Source organism: Lissotriton vulgaris, unplaced genomic scaffold (assembly GCF_964263255.1).
Source record: "Lissotriton vulgaris unplaced genomic scaffold, aLisVul1.2 SCAFFOLD_265, whole genome shotgun sequence".
Taxonomy (NCBI): Eukaryota; Metazoa; Chordata; class Amphibia; order Caudata; family Salamandridae; genus Lissotriton; species Lissotriton vulgaris.
The window spans coordinates 54,761-74,870 of record NW_028243230.1 but is presented as its reverse complement, the minus strand read 5'-3'; the positions used below and the strand labels follow the sequence as shown (position 1 = coordinate 74,870).

General features: G+C 46.6%; 2 protein-coding genes across 3 annotated transcripts in view; both read right to left on the bottom strand.

The window, feature by feature from the left end:
* Positions 1 to 20,110, bottom strand: part of LOC147668660 (hyaluronidase-3-like) — a 93,947-nt gene that overhangs the window by 37,980 nt on the left and 35,857 nt on the right. The window lies entirely within an intron of this gene.
* Positions 11,954 to 20,110, bottom strand: part of LOC147668659 (N-alpha-acetyltransferase 80-like) — a 44,037-nt gene continuing 35,880 nt past the window's right edge. The window contains exon 2 of the mRNA XM_086948543.1: positions 11,954 to 13,295. Within this exon, the coding sequence (XP_086804669.1) occupies positions 12,215 to 13,288 (1,074 nt within the window). The 5' untranslated portion in view covers positions 13,289 to 13,295 and the 3' untranslated portion in view covers positions 11,954 to 12,214. The remainder of the gene's footprint in view (positions 13,296 to 20,110) is intronic.

Here is a 20,110-nt window from a genome sequence, read left to right as displayed (position 1 = left end):
TCTAATAAAATGAAATGATTGATCGAAATTCAGTTTGACACGGATGCACCCGATTTCTATATTATGAACGTTTTATAGTTAAACTTATAAACCCCTCGAAATTAACCGGAATGATTGTGTTTTTTTTTATATACTGAAGTGATACCAGTAGGAAAAAAAAAATGAAACTTCATTAGTAAATTTAATTTGAACACCATTATACTGGTATCGACCTAGAGATGTCTGTCCGCCTTGTGATTTTTTTGATTATTTAGTGCGTTGCTTCTCCATATGTGGTACAAAAGGGGGTGGTGATGGACGAAGCATCTGAATCAATTAAACACTCACACCCAGTCAAAAGATCTGGGTTTAATCCATCACCGTTCTATAGCCCACTCTGCCACCCCGGTTTAGACATGGCTATATGCAAATCAGTCTTACCATGTGCCTCATGGACACAGCCCAGCCCGAACTGCCAAGCCATGTCTTCCCTGGACCGGAAACAAGCTTCCTAAGATCGGTTTCTGGCATTCCAGCCGTCTTCATCCCGGCCTGCTTGAATCCAGTGGCAAAAATGAGCAAGGGACTCACTTCTGAACATACCCTGCCACACTTATGGCGGCCAAAAGCGGTACAAAAGGGGGTGGTGATGGACGGAGCACCTGAATCAATCAAACACTCACACCCAGTCAAAAGATCTGGGTTTAATCCATCACCGTTCTTTAGCCCACTCTGCTACCCCAGTTCAGACATGGCTATATGCAAATCAGTATGGCCCTGTGCCTCATGGAAACAGTCCAGCCCGAACTGCCAAGCCATGTCTTCCCTGGACCGGAAACAAGCTTCCGAGGACTGGTTTCTGGCATTCCAGCCGTCTTCAGCCCGGCTTGCTTGAATCCAGTGGCAAAGTGAGCATGGGACTCACGTCTGAGCATACCCTGCCACACTTATGACGGCCACAAGCGGTACAAAAGGGGGTGGTGATGGACGGAGCATCTGAATCAATTAAACACTCACACCTAGTCAAAAGATCTGGGTTTAATCCATCATCGTTCTTTAGCCCACTCTGCCACCCCAGTTCACTGGATTCAAGCAAGCCGGGCTGAAGACGGCTGGAATGCCAGAAACCGGTCCTCAGAAGCTTGTTTCCGATTCAGGGAAGACATGGCTTGGTAGTTCGGGCTGGACTGTTCCCATGAGGCACAGGGTCAGACTGATTTGCATATAGCCATGTCGGAACTGGGGTGGCAGAGTGGGCTAAAGAACAGTGATGGATTAAACCCAGATCTTTTGACTGGGTGCGAGTGTTTGATTGATTCAGATGCTCCGTCCATCACCACCCCCTTTTGTATTACTTTTGGCCGCCATAAGTGTGGCAGGGTATGCTCAGACGGGAGTCCTTTGCTCACTTTCCCACTGGATTCAAGCAACCTGGGCTGAAGACGGCTGGAATGCCAGAAACCGGTCCTCGGAAGCTTGTTTCCGGTCCAGGGAAGACATGGCTTGGCAGTACAGGCTGGACTGTTCCCATGAGGCACAGGGTCAGACTGATTTGCATATAGCCATGTCTGAACTGGGGTGGCAGAGTGATCTAAAGAACGGTGATGGATTAAACCCAGATCTTTTGACTGGGTGTGAGTGTTTGATTGATTCAGATGATCCGTCCATCACCACCCCCTTTTGTACCGCTTCTCCATATGTATCATTTATATGGTGCTCGGTAACCCCAGACGAGGACACAGGCGCCTAACCCTTTTATTGGACCTTCATGTGGAGTCCCCTAATAGGATGTAGGTAGTAGTTTGGCCTAGTGGGGAAAAAGGTGGATACAATGCATAAGGTATGGAGCAAAGTTGACCTGGTGCAGGGAATATAGGGATAAACATAGAAAGGCATGTGGTACTTACCATCTTTGTGTATTGTTGGTTAGAAGAAGAGGTTGCCCTAGAAGACATTAAGCAGGTTATTTCTCTACATAAGTCATCAAGCAATCTTGTGTAAGTAAAGAAGGATCCTTCCAATAATTGAAGGTCAATCCACTGGCGCTTTGTGCTTATCAGGTGGAGCAGGGAGGGAAAGAGAATTGTCAGGTACTATTTATAAACAGAGGTGGCAGTTGCTCAGTTATTTTTATTTAATTTAAGAGTTTTATATAGCGCGAACTTGACCCGAATAGGGTATCAGCACGCTTTACATAGCACCAGTTGCGTTACATGAGGATATAGTAATTTTTTGTTAGGCATGGGGAGAGTAAGTGATTTGCCCAGAATCACAGGATGTTCAGCGTCATTGCCGAGACTCAAACCCAGTTCCCCAGATTCAAGGTCGGACGCCCTACCCGTTAGGCCAACTCCTCTCCAACACATTTGGGGTGTTTCATTTGGATCGATTTAGGCCATGTACTGAGTTCAAGAAGCAATTTGTGGTGGTAAAGGCACGTTTTTATTGCTTTCATGACATTAGACTAGATGCCAACTATTTCCTTATGCAAGGTGTTCCATGGTTTGCAGGTTAATACAGAAAAGGGACTAACACTGGAAAAGAAACAGTCGTGCCCAAACAAAGTCCAGCGAAGTCCAGAGTGCTCAGATGGTAGAAGAAGAAGTGGTGTCTGACCTGAATCTTAACCCTAGGACGAATCTAGGGACCCACCCACAGGTAAGCCCTTATGTACCCTAGGGAAAGGGTTGGATGATTCAGGGTACCCTCCCAGGGGAGGGTCTGGACAGTGGGGAGGTTACCCCCATGTCCAGTTTTGCGCCTGAGAAGGAGCCAATGGCTCCCAGAACTGGTTTGAACTGGAATATGCATGGGGACACCAAATGTGCCCCTCATGCAGACCGGGTGGCGCCGGCAAGCGCACCCACTCTGTCCTATTACACTAAATCCTGTCTGGGAGGTGGTCACACCTCCCTGTGACAGGATGCCTATTGTTCTTCCTTCCCCTGCTCGAGCTTGGCTCACCAGCAGGAGGGCAGAATCGTGTCTCTGATCAGCAGCAACCATTTTGTGCTGTCCGGGTCTGGAAGACTGGAACTGGGGACATGGAGAGCCTAACAGAGGGTTCTTCCAGTGCTTGGAATTATACCTCCCAACACCGTTTATGGTGTGGGAGGTATGATTTCCAAACATGATACTATTTGTTGCAGCCAGTTTCGAGATGGTCATTCTGTAATTACGCAGTGCCCCTCTATAAGGTATATGGTTGCTTCACTGACAACCCAGGAGAAGGGACTCCGTTGGCTGTAGGGGTGTCCTGCTCATGCAGGGGCACCCTCTCAGTTAGAACCAAGCACCCTGCCTTAAGGATTGCACAGGCCCGCTATAGGGGTGACGTATTGGTTTCAAGGTCAGTGACTACTAGATGTAGGAAACCAATATCTTTAGTAAGTGGTGCTAGCACCAGCTTAAACAGGCTGCAATGGCGGGCCTGTAGTTCCATTTTGAATGGTCTCCCATGGGTGGCATAATGCTTGCTTCAGCCCATGGGGGACCTCTGGGGTACCTATATCCTGGGTACCTAAGTACTATATACTAGTTACTTATAAGGGTACCCCAGTATCCAATCTGGGATGTACCCGAGTACTGAACATTACAATTTAGGGAGAAAGCAGATAGAATGGGGCCCTGATTAGCAGGATCCAGTCAGACTAGTCAATAACAGCTTAGCAACAGGCAAAAAGTGAGTGTAACCATAGCAGCAGATTCTCCTTTCCTACTGAGAGAGACTCACTGGAAAGACACCGCCTCAGCACAGCCGTTTTTTATCCGAAGTGGGGAATCTCAAGGCCCTCAGTGGACTGGGAAGCAGTGCTGGACTGGTGTCAGAACAAGTGATATACAAACCCAGATGCTGTCCCAAAAAGTGGGAGAAAGTGTGGGGGGGGGGGGGGGGGGGGGCTGGCGTGATTACTGAGGATATGGCTAAACAAGGGGCAGGACAGTTGCTGGGAGGGGGGAATAGGAGGGCACTCAGTGGGAAGTATGGCCCCTTTCCACATGTTAATGGGCTGTAAAAGCCCCACTTTTGAATGGATGGAAATGTTTATCCTGCAACGTGCCACACCGAAGGTTTATACATGGAAAATATTTATCAACTTATTCTCTACTATATGCTGCATGAAGCTTTTGTTTAATAAAAATAATTTAAAAAACAAAAAGAAGGGTACTTTTGTTAATTGTACTTGTATTCAGAAGAATGTAAAGAAGTGTTAATTTTAATTTAACTTAGGACAGGGTGGGTGCGCTTGCCAGCACCACTCTGCATGAGGGGCACATTTGGTGTCCCCATGCATATTCCAGTTCAAACCAGTCCTGGGAGCCATTGGCTCCTTCTCTGGCGCGAAACTGGACATAGGACATGGGGGTAACCTCCCCACTGTCTAGACCCTCCCCTTGGAGGGTCCCCTGAATCATCCAACCCTTTCCCTAGGGTACTTAAGGGCTTACCTGTGGGTGGGTCCCTAGATTCGTCCTAGGGTTAAGATTCAGGTCAGACACCACTTCTTCTACCATCTGAGCACTCTGGACTTTGTTTGGGCACAACTGTTTCTCTTCCAGTCTGCTGTATCGTCTGTGCCTGTGCACCATACAGAAACCTTCCAAGGTCTGTGGGCATCAAAGACACCTGAAGGAATCTCCCTTGAAGTGAAGGAGTCACTTCCCTGCATTCGCCGACACCACAACTAAGTTGAGTGGTCTGCTGATCCTGAGCTCCTCCGGACTTTGAAAGGTTCTGCACCACAGGTGGTGGTTTTCCAAAGCTCCCGAGGCGTGCCCTGCCCTCTTACCAAGTTTGAGACCAGTATCCCTCGTGGGGGCTGTAATAACCGAACCCCTGTGCACCGCATTAACTTGCAGTTGCAAAGGCTTGGTGGCTTTCTTCTACCAAGATCTTCAGGCTCTAAGTAGCCCCAACATCAAGCCCATCCAGGGACCAGAATTTTCAACTACACCGAATCGTGTGCACCAATGCCTGCATCTTTTGGTGAGCTGCTAGAGGTCCTCTGGCGACTCCAGTGCCTCCGGCCTGTGGGTCCTTTTGAGGGTCACCTTTGTTTCCTGTAAGCTTCCCGGATTGCTCAGGGCCTGCCCTGACTTTCCTGCTTGTGGTGGGTCCCCTGGACCTTGCTGCTCCTGACGTTGCTCCTTCTTCACCTCCTGCATTGGTTGCACTTGCCAAGACTGGTTGGTGTTACCGCTGGACTCCGACCCCTCAGCACTCGAGATCCTTTGTGGGACAGCTCGTGCACGGCTCCTAGTCTTTCTCAGTGTCGCCTGGTCCTCACAGCTGCAGAGTCAAGGTCATCGTCAACTCTCCTGCAACACCCAACATTGGAGGGCAATCGTCTTCCGGCACCCTCGTTACTCCTGAGTGACATAGACTCTGACCATTCTGCTTGCAGGTACCTCTCAACATGAATCCACCTTCAGATTCCACTCAACACTTTCTCCTTCTTCAGCAGCGGCACTTTCCTGAAGTCCTCCATTGGGTTTGACGGCGGTTTCCAACACCACTTCACACGTATGCACCCGGCTTCCCTGGTGTAGGTAACTTGGGTACTAGGGTATCCACAGGTGGGCTGGCTCTCCAACCTTCTATCTTCCACAGGGTTTCTTCAGGGTCCACTAGGAAGGATCCTTATTCTTTAAAAATCCAACTGCGACTTACACGTACACTTGTACGGAGCACACAGTCGTGTTTTCACACTGCACATGCTCTTCATGAGGTTCCTAGTCACTTACCATGGGTGGTTTCTTGGATCTCTAGCACTTCTACGTCCTCTCGATAGGTCTTGACCAGAGTTGTGGTTCCTATACCACTTTTTTGTATATGGTTTGGTCCTCCCCTGGGGTCCACTGTGTATTCTATGCTATTTACTGTGTTTCTTTGCAAAGTATCATGTACATCGTGCATATCTCCTGGTAGGAGATATTTGTATGTGTTAGAGAGTATTATATAATAAATACATATTTTTGAAAATAACTTGTGTGGTTCTTTTTACTTAATCTATACTATAAGATTGCATTCTGGTCAAACAAGCTGCTTTGCACTCCTTCTGGACTAAGCCGGAAGGCTGCTCTCCACAGCTATCACTTAGAGAGCCTACTAAGGTTCTCTAAAACCTCTTAAATCACCATAAGGGTTGTCTGGACTGGTGGAGGGTGCCCACTTACATAAGTGGACATCATACACCAGGCCAGCTTCTCACAGTCTCGCTGTGCAAACCGGGAATCTTGTGGCATCTCTCCAGACCCCGACTACTGTCATTGTATGTTGCACTATGTCTCGGTCTCTCTTCACCCCACAGAGGAGATCTTTGTGTCCCCCACACTCAATCGTCTCTCTATTCACCAGGTAAGCAGGGTTCTGGCAGTCAGTAAAAAACAATTTGTTAATCACTAGGAGTTGTGAGGACTAGTAGTATTTTAAAAGGTCTGGGACTGCGAGTTTCCCATCGTAGACTCCTCTTTGCAGTTTAACCAACACTTTTCTAGGGGTCTCCTGCCATCATAACCGTTAAACCTCCTGATCTAATTCTTTAAACACCTCTGCTGAGATTTTGTAGGGTGAGTTTTGCATAACATACAAAAACCGTGGAAAGCTCATCATTTTGTTGAGGGCTGCTATTCCCATTAGCACCAACGGCAAGCTGCCCGAGAGTGTCACATCTCCCCTAAGCCTTCCCAGTTGGGGGAGGATATGTCTTTTGAGGAATTCCTTGGAAGCTTGTGTAACAAACATCGTCAGGTAGCGGAACCCTTCTGAGGAAAACAGAGCCGGGCAATTGCGTGGCATGCGGGGCTTTGCTCCCGAGAGCGGGTAAATCACCTACTTTAACCAATTAATTTTGTAGCCTAAATGATCCACAAAGATACGGAACACCTGCATGATACAATCTACAGAAAAAGTCGGTTGTGTAACAGAGGATGTCATCAGCTATATCGTTCCTCCCAGCCCCCAGATGTCGGAATTCCCAGTATAAAGGGTCCTGGAGGACTCATGCCGCCAGTTTCTCCAGTGACAAAGCAAATAACATGGGGGAGACATCCCTGGCGAGTGCCTCTCCACAGTTCAAAACTGCAGGACGTTGCTTCTTTCACCTTTACTCTGGCCATAGGAGAACGACAGAGTAGCCTGACCCAAGCATAAACCACAGACCGAAACCCAGCCTTTACCACGGCAAACAAGTAAATTCACTCAACAGAGTAAAAAGCCAATCTGGCATCAAGGGCCATAAGGACAGCTGAGTCTTCCACTTCAGACTCCGTCAGATGGGGAACCCCATATAGGTGTCGAAGGTTGAGCCTAGTGCTACTGTTGGGCATAATACCCGACGTATCAGAAAGCACATTCGATAGGATGACCCCTGCAACCCGGTCTCCAGGGCCTTCGCCAATACTTTTGCCTCCACATTCAACAGGGATATCGGTCTATAGGACCCAAAGTCAGGGGGGCTTGCCTTCTTTGTGCATAACGATTAGAGTTGCCATCCTTTGGTCTTCCGGTAAGCAGCCAGATTTAGATGCCTCCTGTAGCAGTCTGAAGCAAGGGCTTAGCAGCGATATATTCGCCAAGCCCTTATATAATTCAAGTGGCAGGCCATTAGGGCCCAGTAACTTCCCCGACTGTAGGTCCCGCAACGCTTGGGTTAGTTCGTACTCCGTCAGGTCCTCGCGGTTGTACGCTGTCAACTCCTGAAGAAACACGTCTATGAGAGGTCAGTGCAGTCAGCTGTCTCCATGGCAGTCTTGGGGGCGTAAAGGGCCTCTGAGGCAAAGGCCTACGCTAAAGCTTTGTTGAACGAATGGTGGAGGCCCAATTTAACCAATATAGTCAGTACCCATGAGAGTTCCTTGTACCGTTTGCCGAGCCGAGCCACGCCAGAAGCCTACTGCCCTTTTTGGCCACTTCATAGAGGACGGATGATGGAGGATTTTTTCCGGGCGGCCTCAGAGCCTCTCTAACTTGCTAACCACGCCCCCCCTCGCCCCCCACCCCACAAAGGTACCATTCTTTATCTATGATTCCTTCTATGGGTGTAGAGTTTCAATCTAGGCTGGGTAAAATTGAGCCAGTGTGCTCTAGTATGTCTTGTGGGTTGTGAAAATAACTTTGAAAGAGACACTTCTCACAACCAATAGCCTGCGCAGTGCTTTGAGGACAAGGGTTATGTGTCAAGTCAGTTTAGGCCAAGAACTTGTGTTGTGGTAGCGCACTTGTTTCTTCGTTTATAAGGTGCTTTGTAAGCTTTGTGTAAAGCCTATTAGCATATTCTGGACATGAGAGCATTACAGGAATGGAGTTGTGTACTGCCTGGGGGAAACTCAGATAGTGGAATGTCACTCATAATATTCTGATTGTGTTGAAGGGAACTTTTGTCACACTGTTGACCTGACTTTCAAGACAGGGCTTTGAGTTTATAATTGCAGAAAAGTTCTTTCTTCTGTCGATTGTTGGTGGGGAGATCCAATTTCCTTAAGCCAAACTGCAGTTAGGACTAGATTTTCCATGTACCACAAGCTAAAACTGTTTTTGAAGGATTTAGTTTCAGTTGATCTTCTAACATCCAGCTGTCTGCTGCCTGCAGGCACTCAGCAAGTCCAGGAGTCGCAAGGTTCAATGGTTTTTTACAATGTAACACCTTGACGGCGGCACAAATTACGCCACAGTGCTGGTGATTTATTGAGAGGGCGGAGTTCAGACGGTCCCAGGCCGTCCTCCACACACGCCCACTGTGACGTCGGACTGCCGAATCATGGAAGGGGTTAAGAAAAAAACAGTAGATCTAGCAGGTAATTTTGAAGCAGTTGAAAAGCACAATTAGTGGGACTGGATATAAAATAGGAATAGAAGAGGGACAATCACTGGACCTCCGGGGACATCTTTATTGAGAGTGCCTCATAGAACGTCACAGCTGTGGCTCGGGATTTCAGAGGAGATAGAGGAAGCTGTCTCTGCATACAAACAACTTTGTAGACTAATTGTGATTTGACATTTCCCCTATTGTCACTGTGGAAACTTTCTCCTGAAACTGGGGAGTGTAGAAGATCGTTTGAATAGAGAGAGTAAAATACTGAGATCCAGTTAGAAGGTGAAATTTTTCTGTCAATCTGAACTGGAGTTCTAGGATCATCCCTGTATATTGAAAACTGAGGACCCTATCTGAGGATCCCATCCCGATGATCTGACACTTAGGTATTTAAATACCTTTTTAGCAAGAACATTTACCGCAACGTTGAGCAGTTGCACAGAAAGCGAACAGAACTTCTTCCTGAACTAATCTGTTCAAAGCTAAAAGGATCTCATTGTGGTATTTTGGTGCCAAAAAGAAATGCACTTCTGCATATTTGTGAAAATTTGGCAAACATTACTGTTTTGCTGGAGCTGAATGCATCTATTTTTAACCAAAATAACTCCAATATGTTTGCTGTCTTATCATCCTTGTATCAGAATTCCTGCATACATGTGTTCGGTTATCTTTAACATTAATAACGTTCTAACTTGGTTTGAGCCTTTTACATTCATTCTTTGTTTGCGTTACTATTATTTTGATTTGTTGCACATGCACCACATTCAGAGAAAGCCTTGATGCTTGAGCTTAGCTACAAATAGTGATACCCCGGTTCCTCTGCAGTTTACCTGTTAGCATGAAGGCTACTTAGACCTTGTGGAAGATCTATCAGAATCCACATCAATGATGTTGCCTTAATAGATCAACAATTTGATTTCCAACATTCACCATTCTTATGTTTAGTAGACCTAGAATCCACAGTGTCTTCCATGGCTTATTTTTGCTAGGCCAGGGCGGAGTTCGTGGAGTTCCGTGTGACTAAAAACCTCTGCCACACTATGCGAAGTTCCGCAAACGGCAGAGTTCATTCGGTCTGCCACTCGCGTTGATTTTCAGTGCCGGGTGCTTGTCCTGCACCGTAAAAATCAGCACAAATGGCACCATGTGCAGCGCAGGAGGGCGCTGTTTCTTTTCTGCCATTCGAGTAGATTTTCTACTCGAGCAGCATCTTTCTCAACGCAAACTGAACATTTCTAAAAGTGAGCGGCCGTGACTGCCTGCATTGAGAAACCCGACCACCTGCGTTGAGAAATCTCACCGAGAGGTGGATTTTCCTTGCTCGGCAACTTGCCGCTGGCGAGTGCGAGAGAAGAAAAAAAATATGCTACTCAGAGCAGAGTTTTTTGGAACTCCACGGAGCACAGAAAACCTCAAAAATTGAGTGGAGTTAACCGCCCAGGCCTAATTTTTGCACCAGTCCTTTGATGAAGCATAAGATCTTGCACAAAAGAAACAATCGATCAAAGAAATGTTTTCAAACATCTGCAAAAAGCTAGTCAGAGGACTGATACTGTTAATAGACATACAGATATAGTTCACCACTCTGTACATAGTGTGTGGCAGAGTAACAAGAATCTAAAAATGTGTTGTTACATAAACTAACCAATGCCTTGAAGGTACACTTGTGATGAAAAGTTCTGGCAGCGTGTCCTATTTTTCACTCTAAATTGATTCCCTTATTAGGCCTTTTAGATATCCTTATTGAAGCCAGTTAGAGTTGAATGATTCTGTAATATGCTACATTACAGAGCAGAAGTTTTAGATGGGACTTCAAATTTGAAATACAGGATAGAAGGTGAAGACTCTAGGTCTGAAAAGATGTACAGGAGTTTGTCATACTTTAAATAGTATTAATAATAATAAAAATAATAATAATAGCAGTTTCCAGCGGTTCGTTCATGGGAACCTACAAATTCAGGCCCCGATTATGAGTGAGTTGGTGTTGTCCAACCCCTACGCAAACTCCTGTTTGCACATGGGTCGGAATTAAGAGTGGAGTGTTATTTAACATACCCAATAATCACTGGGTGCGTTAAATAACTCAATCCTTGTTACATTTCAGTAGGTCACACTTGCCGGAAATTAGCAGGCAAAACGTATAAAATATTTATAGTTCCATGTGGATTTGGGTTATTTATTGCATCCGATAAATAATGGACCCTCCCTGATCGTTGTTTCTGAGGTGCAATAAATAACACCTTGATTCCAAAGAACTTTGAATAAGGGCCTAAGGGGTTTTATTTCATATTCCCTAAAACGTATGGGAATACTTTGATTAAAGCTTGATGAAGGTTCTCAAAGGGGAATACTGTAAGATATCTGACAACACAAAGAAAAGTGAAAGTGAGAAGCTGATTTTGAGACCTGTAAGTTTCAAATCAGAGTACCACTATTTGATATTTGCCTAAAAGAGAAACCTGCTGGTCCATCATCTAGAGTAATCACATGGAAAATGGTCATTGCCATCTTTGGTGGAGAGAAGCAGGGTTTTTGTATGGGTGGTCTTCCATGTAGGACATTTGTGTTTTGTAAGGAGCTATTACATGTATTTATCAGACTGTAGTTGACTGCGTATTGATGTCATTCATACAGAGTCTATCCAAAGAATCAGCAGGCTCACAACAGGCATCCTCAGAGACTACACATGTTCTGACAAGTAGTACTAAATTCTGAAAGATGTACTTCTTGTTTGCAGACAGGGTTGATACTTTAGCACTGCCAAGTGTGCTTCATTGCTACATATATGTGCCCTCCTTTGGCCTTGATGGCTGTTCCAGCAGTGCCCAGTAGGACTTTCTCAACTTTGATGTCAATGTCAAGGTACATTTATGAAATGAACTGCCTCAGCTTATTGGGTGAGACAAGCCATCCTTCTTACAACACTGCATTTAGGTTTATTACAGACCATGAAAGAAACTCAGATGCTTTCACAAAGGACATCATGACTGATGGATTGTGAATTTTCACAGGAGACGACTTTAAAAAGTTGTGTTTTTCTCTCTACTATAAAGATAGGACACACATAGACACATGCGGTGAGAGGAGCCATTCAAATGATGAGAGAACATGCCACCAAAGGCATACAGACCAACCATCCCCAATAGGTAACCACCCCAATGTACACCATAAGCCTCTTTATTGAATAGTGACTATTCCAGCAGAGATAGGATGTCTCTTGCAAACATGATTGCTTTTTCTACGAAAGAAAACATTAACCCATGCTGGTTGGAATTTGAAAGTGATTTTTTTAAGCTATAAACACACACAATCAAAATATTACAATCTTCACATTTCAGAGGTTGCAACACTGATGTAAAAGCATGGTCATCACTTCAGATAGTTCTGGTGGTTTAGTGAAGTTCATAATCAATTTGGGTTCTTCATATGTTTTTCTTCATCCAGAAGATAGGAAGTCCTCGGAGGTCTCTGTGTGGTGTCTGCAGCAGAGTCTGTTCAAAGCGCTTTTGACTTTGAATGTTGGAATCAAGTGGACCCCCTGTGGCATTATGTAAAGATAATCCTGGTAAAACAGGATCTTTAGAATTGTGCTGGGTACCAGCAGGGCATAGAGAGGAAGCCATTAAAGTATTAGGTGGCAAAGGTGGTGGTGGAGGTGGAGGTGGAGAACTCATTGAACATCCAAATGGATCTCTGCTATTTAGAAGTGGTAGAGGAGGTGGAGGAGGAGGAGGTAGGTTCATGGGCAATGCTGGAGGAGCAGATGAAGATATAGGTGGCAATGGTGGTGGTGGCGGAGGAAGACCATTTTGGCAAACAGTAGCCGGTGTGGAAGCCAAAAGCTGCAATGATGGACATCCCAGAATTCTTAAGGAGGAAGGTGATGGAGGTGGCGGTGGTGTGGTTTCTATTGAAGATCCATTACTGAAACTGGGCAATGCAGAATGAGCTGCCTTAGATCCTGATTCAGATGTACTTGCAGATGGCTGCCTGGAGAGCGCCTCCAGAAACTCCATTGATACAAAAGAGGACATGGCTCCTACATTCTGGACTGGCTCAGACAATGCATAGCCCAGATGGGCATAGAAGTGCTGCTTATCGTGGGTGGTTAGATGAAGCTGTCTGAATCCACGAGAGCGGGCATAGCCCTCAGTGGCTTCCATAAGCTTCCGTCCAAGACCCTTGCCCCGCAATTGTTTGCTGATCACCACTGACTCAACAAACAAACTTCCTGGTTGGCCCAAAACTCTAGCCAGCCTAGCGTGTCCCAAGAGTTGACTTTGCACCTTTACATCCTCGCCAGAGCTGTGGGCTGCCCTTTGAGTTTTGATAAGCACTAGGCATACTGGAAAATCATCACAGGATTTCTGGAGAGAGTGCATGCGAGAGGCTTGGCTTCTTTTCCATTCTTCATTGATGAGATCAGCACAGGCTTCGACGAGATCAGGCCTCTGGTGAATAGGAACCACTGCAATGACCTCAGGAGTGGAACCCATTGCTTCACTAGGGAGAAGAAGCAGCAGAGCCTTACCAGTCACATTCCAACTTCCTTCCATTGAACAACATGCATCAGAATGGTAAACAACATGTGTACACACTCGCATGCAAAAGTGAGGCACAGGCGATTGGAACTAGAGCATGGTAAGCACAACTGATAGTGCTCTTCCACACAGAAGGAAACATAGCGACAGGAAATCTGAGCAGACCACCTGTGTCACTGAAGACCATGTCTATTTGTGTAACCTCTTTTATGGCATATCTCTTTTCATCAATTAGAAAGCAAAAACTGAAAACCACAACATATTTTCAAACAACATGTTATATGAATTATCTGCACAACAAGTGTGCTACAAAATCTAGAATATGAGATCTGGTTAATAAGGAAAGTATGCAGTTAGATGACGTGCAAGATGCAATACAGACTATGAATCATGAATGGTAATCCTGCTGCTCCTGTACACACTCATAGTTGCTAGATGCTGGCCTGTCAGCATCTTTCAATTTACTAAATTTCATTTTCCTGTTCAATAAGGATTGAACCATAGACATTTGCCTATGTTGTTGCTATGTACTCCTTGGAGCTGCGGTTGAGACCCAGACCTTTATGAATATTCCAAAAGGCAATAAATAACTTGATGGTTATTTCTGATGACATATGTAGTTGCTGTCTTTATTTGCATTACCTTAGATATTAAATGCATGCATTTTTTGTAAGGAAGGTAGTAAGTCGCATATTCACATCAGGTGGAAGAAAACGCAACATGATCCACTTCGTTTGAGGCTTCAAAAGTAAATGGTACCTAGAAAGTAGACTCTCCAACAACAAACTAATTAATACCCCCTTATTAGCCTTCCAGTAAACATTTTACCTAGAACTAGATTTCAAAGCATGGATTAATCAGTAGCGCATGCCTCTTTCACAGGGCCCTGACTTCATAGCCTTGAAAGTCACCAAGCTGTATCTAATTGGAACTTGGCATCTTACGAGAAGCAGACTTCATGACACATACTAGTCTCCAGTACTATGTTCACAGTAGAACCTGGCATCCATGAGTTGTAGCAGTTTACTAGGTGAGAATTAATGTTTACCTGGTTTCATCTGACTTGTCAGATTCGTGCTGCATGTCTTGTGTGAGCACGACCTGAAAGTTTCCATGAAATGCCAAAGCCCAAAGAGGCATAAAGGTATTTTACCAAGTTCCTAGGTATTATCTGAATGAAAAGTGATTTTAATAGACTTACCGGCTTTGCAGTACACTTCAGTGTTGAACTCAACCACAATGGATGTGGCAGTCTTCCAAACCACATTTACGTGCGACCTAACCGAAATGAATGACTGTCCTTAGCTACATCTCACTAGAACCAGACCTATATAGACAAAGGGCCTTATTACGAGTTTGGCGGTCTTCCTGTAGGACCGCAGAGCCAGTGGTGAACCTGCGCGCCGTATTACGACTTGAATTCAGGGCAGGCGGGCGGTTCTTTGACTGAGGGTTACAACCAGCAGTCATGCCACCACCGTGGGATTGCTACCACGTCGGGTGCACTGTGTGGCATGTACCATGTTGTCCATGCCACACAGTGCATGCTGAAGCATGCACTTGTGTCGGGGACATTTGCCCAGAAGCCCTGTTGGGGGCACTTTTCCCTACTTTTCCGACAAGCATTTCATTGCGGGGTCACCGCAATGATATGCTTGGTGGAAAGGCAGGTCGCAGTTCATTCAGTGGTGCCGGCATTGGCACCACTGCTAACCTGGCCTGCTTTCCGCAACGCCACGGGATCCTGGATCATAATGGCGGTCTTGTGGCAATCCCAACGCCACCATTGTAATACAGTGATCAGACCGCCGGGATGGTGGTGGTCGGACCAGCGGTACTTGTAATAAGCCCCAACGTTTTCATATGGCATGTTTCCTTTAACTGTACTGGTTAAAGCTTCAATGGGCTTCCCGACCAGTCAGGGCACTATTCACCACAACTCGACAATGATAACTGCAATCATCTAGTGGACCATATCGCATGCCAACCCATCATCAATATATGTAATAGTTGCCCAGGCTGCACATCGCCTAGCAAGGATTAGGAGGGGGTTCCTTGATTTATTTATTTTTAAAACAGATTTTATTCAAATTTCGTACAAGTGCAACACTCAGATAATCTCATAGAGTACATTATAAAAGCGCAACTCAGCATAGAGTTGTGGCCACATCGTTACACATCCTCGCATCCCAATTTCATCTAGGCCGGCCTTTCCTTCATCACGAGGAGAGCAGTCCATCAAATGTAGTGTTCATATCCCACCTGGCGGTTAGCCCCGAGGGGCTGAATCGCGGCACTCCAAGATTATGCAAGCACTGTTGACACCCATTCACCATACCAGTTAACCAAGAACGTAACATCCCCCCAACTCACTCCCCCCACCCCGGTCCCTTCCCATTAGCCCCGCCACCCTCCACCCCTCAGACATGTTGTTCTCCCTAACAGCGCACTTGCTGCACAATAGTTATTCCACATGTTCTGTTGGATTCCCAATGGCAGTGATCCATGTCTCAGTTAGGAGGATGCCCCTACATTAGCCATTTCCTCATCTAGCCTCTCACCCTGCGGCCTATGTTTGTGTTCTCATGTAGCAAAGGGTGACCCTAATATCCGACTAGGTCAGTCATCCTCATCGATCGGGTTTTTTAGAAGATCCGCCATCGCCACCCAGGCTCTCGCAGTGTCCCATAGCTTGTCATTGTCAGTTCTCTGAGCCAGCTGGAGCCGGAGGGTCCCCTCGCAGTCGCCCAATTTGTGAGTTCCCGCAGGCAGCGTGCCGCATTGGGGCCTGTGACCGCTTTCCAATGGCTAGTAATTTCTCGTTTGGCTTGGACTAACCCCAGATCCAGGAATTTACCATGGAGTAAGTTGCAGTTCCCTTTCCGTCACCTCTGTCAGTTTGGCCATGACCTCTCCCCAATACCCCTGAAGCAATGGACAATCCCAGAACATGTGCATGAACGTTGCGTCTTCGAGTCTGCTTCGTGGGCAGGCAGTGCGGGAGCCAAAAAATTCATTGATTTTGCAAGGAGTGAGATACACCCGATGAAACACATAGAATTGTATGAGTTGGAATCTCACATTCCGGGAGCATTTCCACGCTCGTTCTAGTAGCATTTCCCAGGGTTTTGCCTCTATAGGTGTTCCCAGATCAGCCTCCCATTTAAGGCGTAGTTCCTCCAGAGGAGCCCTTAAGCCCTGCGCCAGTCTTCGGTACAAACACGTAACCTCCTTAATTTTACCTGCGGAGGTGACCACGTATTGGCAAGGGAGGAAGACCTGTGGTTCCTCCATCCCTTTTTTTCCCAATGTTTGCGCACAGCAGCCGTCACTGCCGCATGTAGAAGAAAGTCCTGAGCTGGCAGCTCGTGTCTTTCCATGAGGTCTTGAAATGGTAAGAGGGTAGCATCCTCATATAGATCCCCAATGGAGGAAATCCCCAGCTCCTTCCATTCCAGCAGCCGCTGCCAATCCCCTCCATGGGGCAGTTCCCCGCAGAACCACACCGGAATCTCAGGTGCATACGCAGGACTCACTTTAGTGTGTTGTAGAGCCCTGTTCCAGCATTGCCGTACTACCCATAAATCTCTGGGCACTTCTCTTTCGCGCACCGGAAGCTGTAACATAATCCGAATCAGGTGGCGAAGTCCCAGGTCCCTACCCCTCTGACCTACCTCAACTCCCAGTTTCTCCACCATCCGCTGTGTGAACAACTGGAACTGAGCCGCGTGGTAGTAAGCCTCGAAGTCCGGGACTACGAAGCCCCCTTCTTGTCTGGGACGCATCATAGTAGTCAACACCACTCTACGCCTCCCTGATCCCCAGAGAAAGCTCGAAACCATTGAGTTTAGTTGGGCAAAGCACTTCCCAGGCACCCAGAGCGGTAGCATAACAAAATAGTAAAGCAAACGGGGCAGGGTGATCATTTTTAGCAATGCCACTCGTCCCGCGATCGATAGAGGCAAGGACCCCCAGAATTCAAGATTACTTTTGGTGGTTCGCAGGGCCCGCCCTATATTACCCTCAAATAAGTCAGGACCCTCATGATAAATTCGGACCCCCAAATAGGGCAAGCAACTGCCCTCCCATCTGACATCAAGCCCTTCAGGCGGGTCGCCTCGCCCCCCACACACCGGAAAAACACAGGTTTTGGCCCAATTAACTTTGAGTCCTGCCACTCGCCCCAGCCTCTCCAGCAATTCTCGGGCTCCCCGTAACTCAGCAGCGGCGCTCGCAAGAAACATTAACAAATCTTCAGCATACAGGGTAATATAGTGCATCTGACCCATCCCCTCTAGGCCCCTGTAGTGTCTCCTTGTCCGTGCGTGAGCCGCCAGCGGCTCCATTGCCAAGGCAAACAGAAGGGGAGACAGTGGGCAACCCTGTCTCGTCCCCCTGCCTACGTCACAAGCCGCAGAAATCGCCCCTCCCGTCCTTACCCTGGCCGTCGAGCGAGTGTAGAGAATCTTTGTCCAGGCCACAAATCCCTCACCTAAGCCAAAGGCCCTCACAACCCGAAACAGATATGGCCACTCTAAACTATCGAAGGCCTTTTCAATGTCTATCGATAGTACACATGCCTCCTCGCCCCGCACCGCCGCCTCGTGCAGCAATTGACACAACCTCCGAGTATTCACAGCCGTGCTCCGGGTAGGAATGAACCCAGCCTGGTCCTTGTGCACCAGAGTTGTCATGTAGCCCATCAGGCGATTGGCCAAAATACCGCTCAGGATCTTATAATCAATATTTAACATCGCCAGAGGGCGATATGCTGTACGGGCCCACACTGGATTACCCGGTTTAAGGAGTGGTACTATCACTGCCTCCCTTGTCGAGCTAGGCAAGTAGCCAGTCCGTTTTGACAGATTATAAAGGGTCATCAGCTGCGGAGCCAGCACGTCGATATAAGCGACATAGAACTCTGAAGGTAGCCCATCACTACCTGGCGTTTTGTTCCTGGCCATACGCTTGATAGCTCCCCGGACCTTGCCCAATTCTACTGGACAAGCCAGGCTCTCCGCCTCTTCCGCATCAATCTGAGGTAACTATGTCAAGAAAATCCCCTTCCTCTAACTCTCTAGGGTCCAGCTTGCTGCAATAAAGGGTGGAATAGTATTCCAGGAACTGCGAGTTAATGGCCTGCTGTCTGTAGTGGACTGCCCCGCCCCCTCCCCCCTCTTCCCGTAATTCAAGAATCGGTGTACCCCTGCGCGCTAGATTTGCCAACCAAGCTAGGAGCGCCCCAGACTTATCCCGTTCCGTATGCACCCGTACCATGTATGCCCTGTAATCGAAGCACCTCAGCCTTTCCACTTGTGTTGCCAACTCTTCCTTCGCCTTCAGTAGCCCTTCTTGTAGGAGGGGGTTCCTTGATAGCAGAACTCCATGGAGAGGGACCTCACCTCAAAGACCATTTTCAAATGTGGTTGCAATGAGGATCCGTTTCAAAGGACAGGGTTGTGGTTCAGCTAAACGATACCTCCGACTTCACTCCTTTTGGTTCCTTTGCACAGTCATCTTCCTGTTCACAGGTTTACTTTGCTAAACCCCATGTAAAAACACATTTTTATCTGACACTCATAGTAGAAAGCGCCTGCCCTTGAGAAAAGTAACACGTTTATCTGTAGTGCCGAAGAGCATACGAACCTATATTCTTATACTACCCCGTAGCCAGTGAAGATAGCTCAGTGTGAAAACCTAGTGCAGAATGCTCAAGGGTGTGGAGGCAGCTGCACAGAAATTCTGCCCCAAATCAGGGGCAGAGTATAACATAAGTACATGCATGTTTAAAGAAATTGCATGAACGGGGCAAAGAAACTCTTATGAAATGAAGGAAAAGCGTGGTACAGATGTTCCGGACTAAACAAAAGGGGCATAATTGCATTTATGTAGCGCTTCCTACACCAGAAGCGCATTGCGGCGAGGAGCACACTACTCCGGAAACCACGGTTTGCGGTAAATAGGTAGCAGGTTAGTAAATTGTGCTTCCTTTTTCTGGTAGGATTAGCTGAGATAGTGGAAAAGGCGTTTTCTACAAGTCTTGAGAGAGATTTTTGATGTAATGACTGCTCTGAGCAGTAATTCAAATGTACCAGCTGCTAACAAAGCAAACTACGCAGGATACCCAACAATAGACTTCATCAGAATACCCACTCCTAAGGCTAGCAGCTCCATTGGGTTCATGACCACTGTGTCACTTTGCATGCATTTGTCTGTATGTCCAAGTTCCTTCTCTGAAGTCCTAGGCTCACTCCAAAGAGTTTCTCCACCCCTGTGTTTCAGCACCTATTCTCAGGGTTTGCTCTTGGGCTTCTTGCCCCTCTTGTTTCAGTAATGTGGCTCTCTCTACATCTCGAAAATTCCTCGCCAACCCAACCTTCATTCTCTTCCGTTTTGGCCTTTCGCTACTGAACTCTTTCTAATAATTAAGCGCTTCAATGCCTCGTAAACGCTATATGAATGCAATTTACATTTTCAATTATCACAGTTTACATCTTTGCAGTCACAGTGTAAAAGTGCTCATGATAAAAATATCAATCGCAAAATAAATAAAACCCAATCAAAATACCACCCTACAACACAAGAGAGGGGTGGGAACTTTTACCTAAAATAACTTGCACAAAAAAACATTCACTGCACCTAGAAATCAGAAACTGTCAAGGCAATGTAAAACAAGATACCGTGGTTTGCTGTTGTATTTTTGTGCTGGGCTTTAATTGCTTTGTAAAACTACTACAATCTACCCTTTCACCTACATTTTAGGGGTGTGGATGAGAG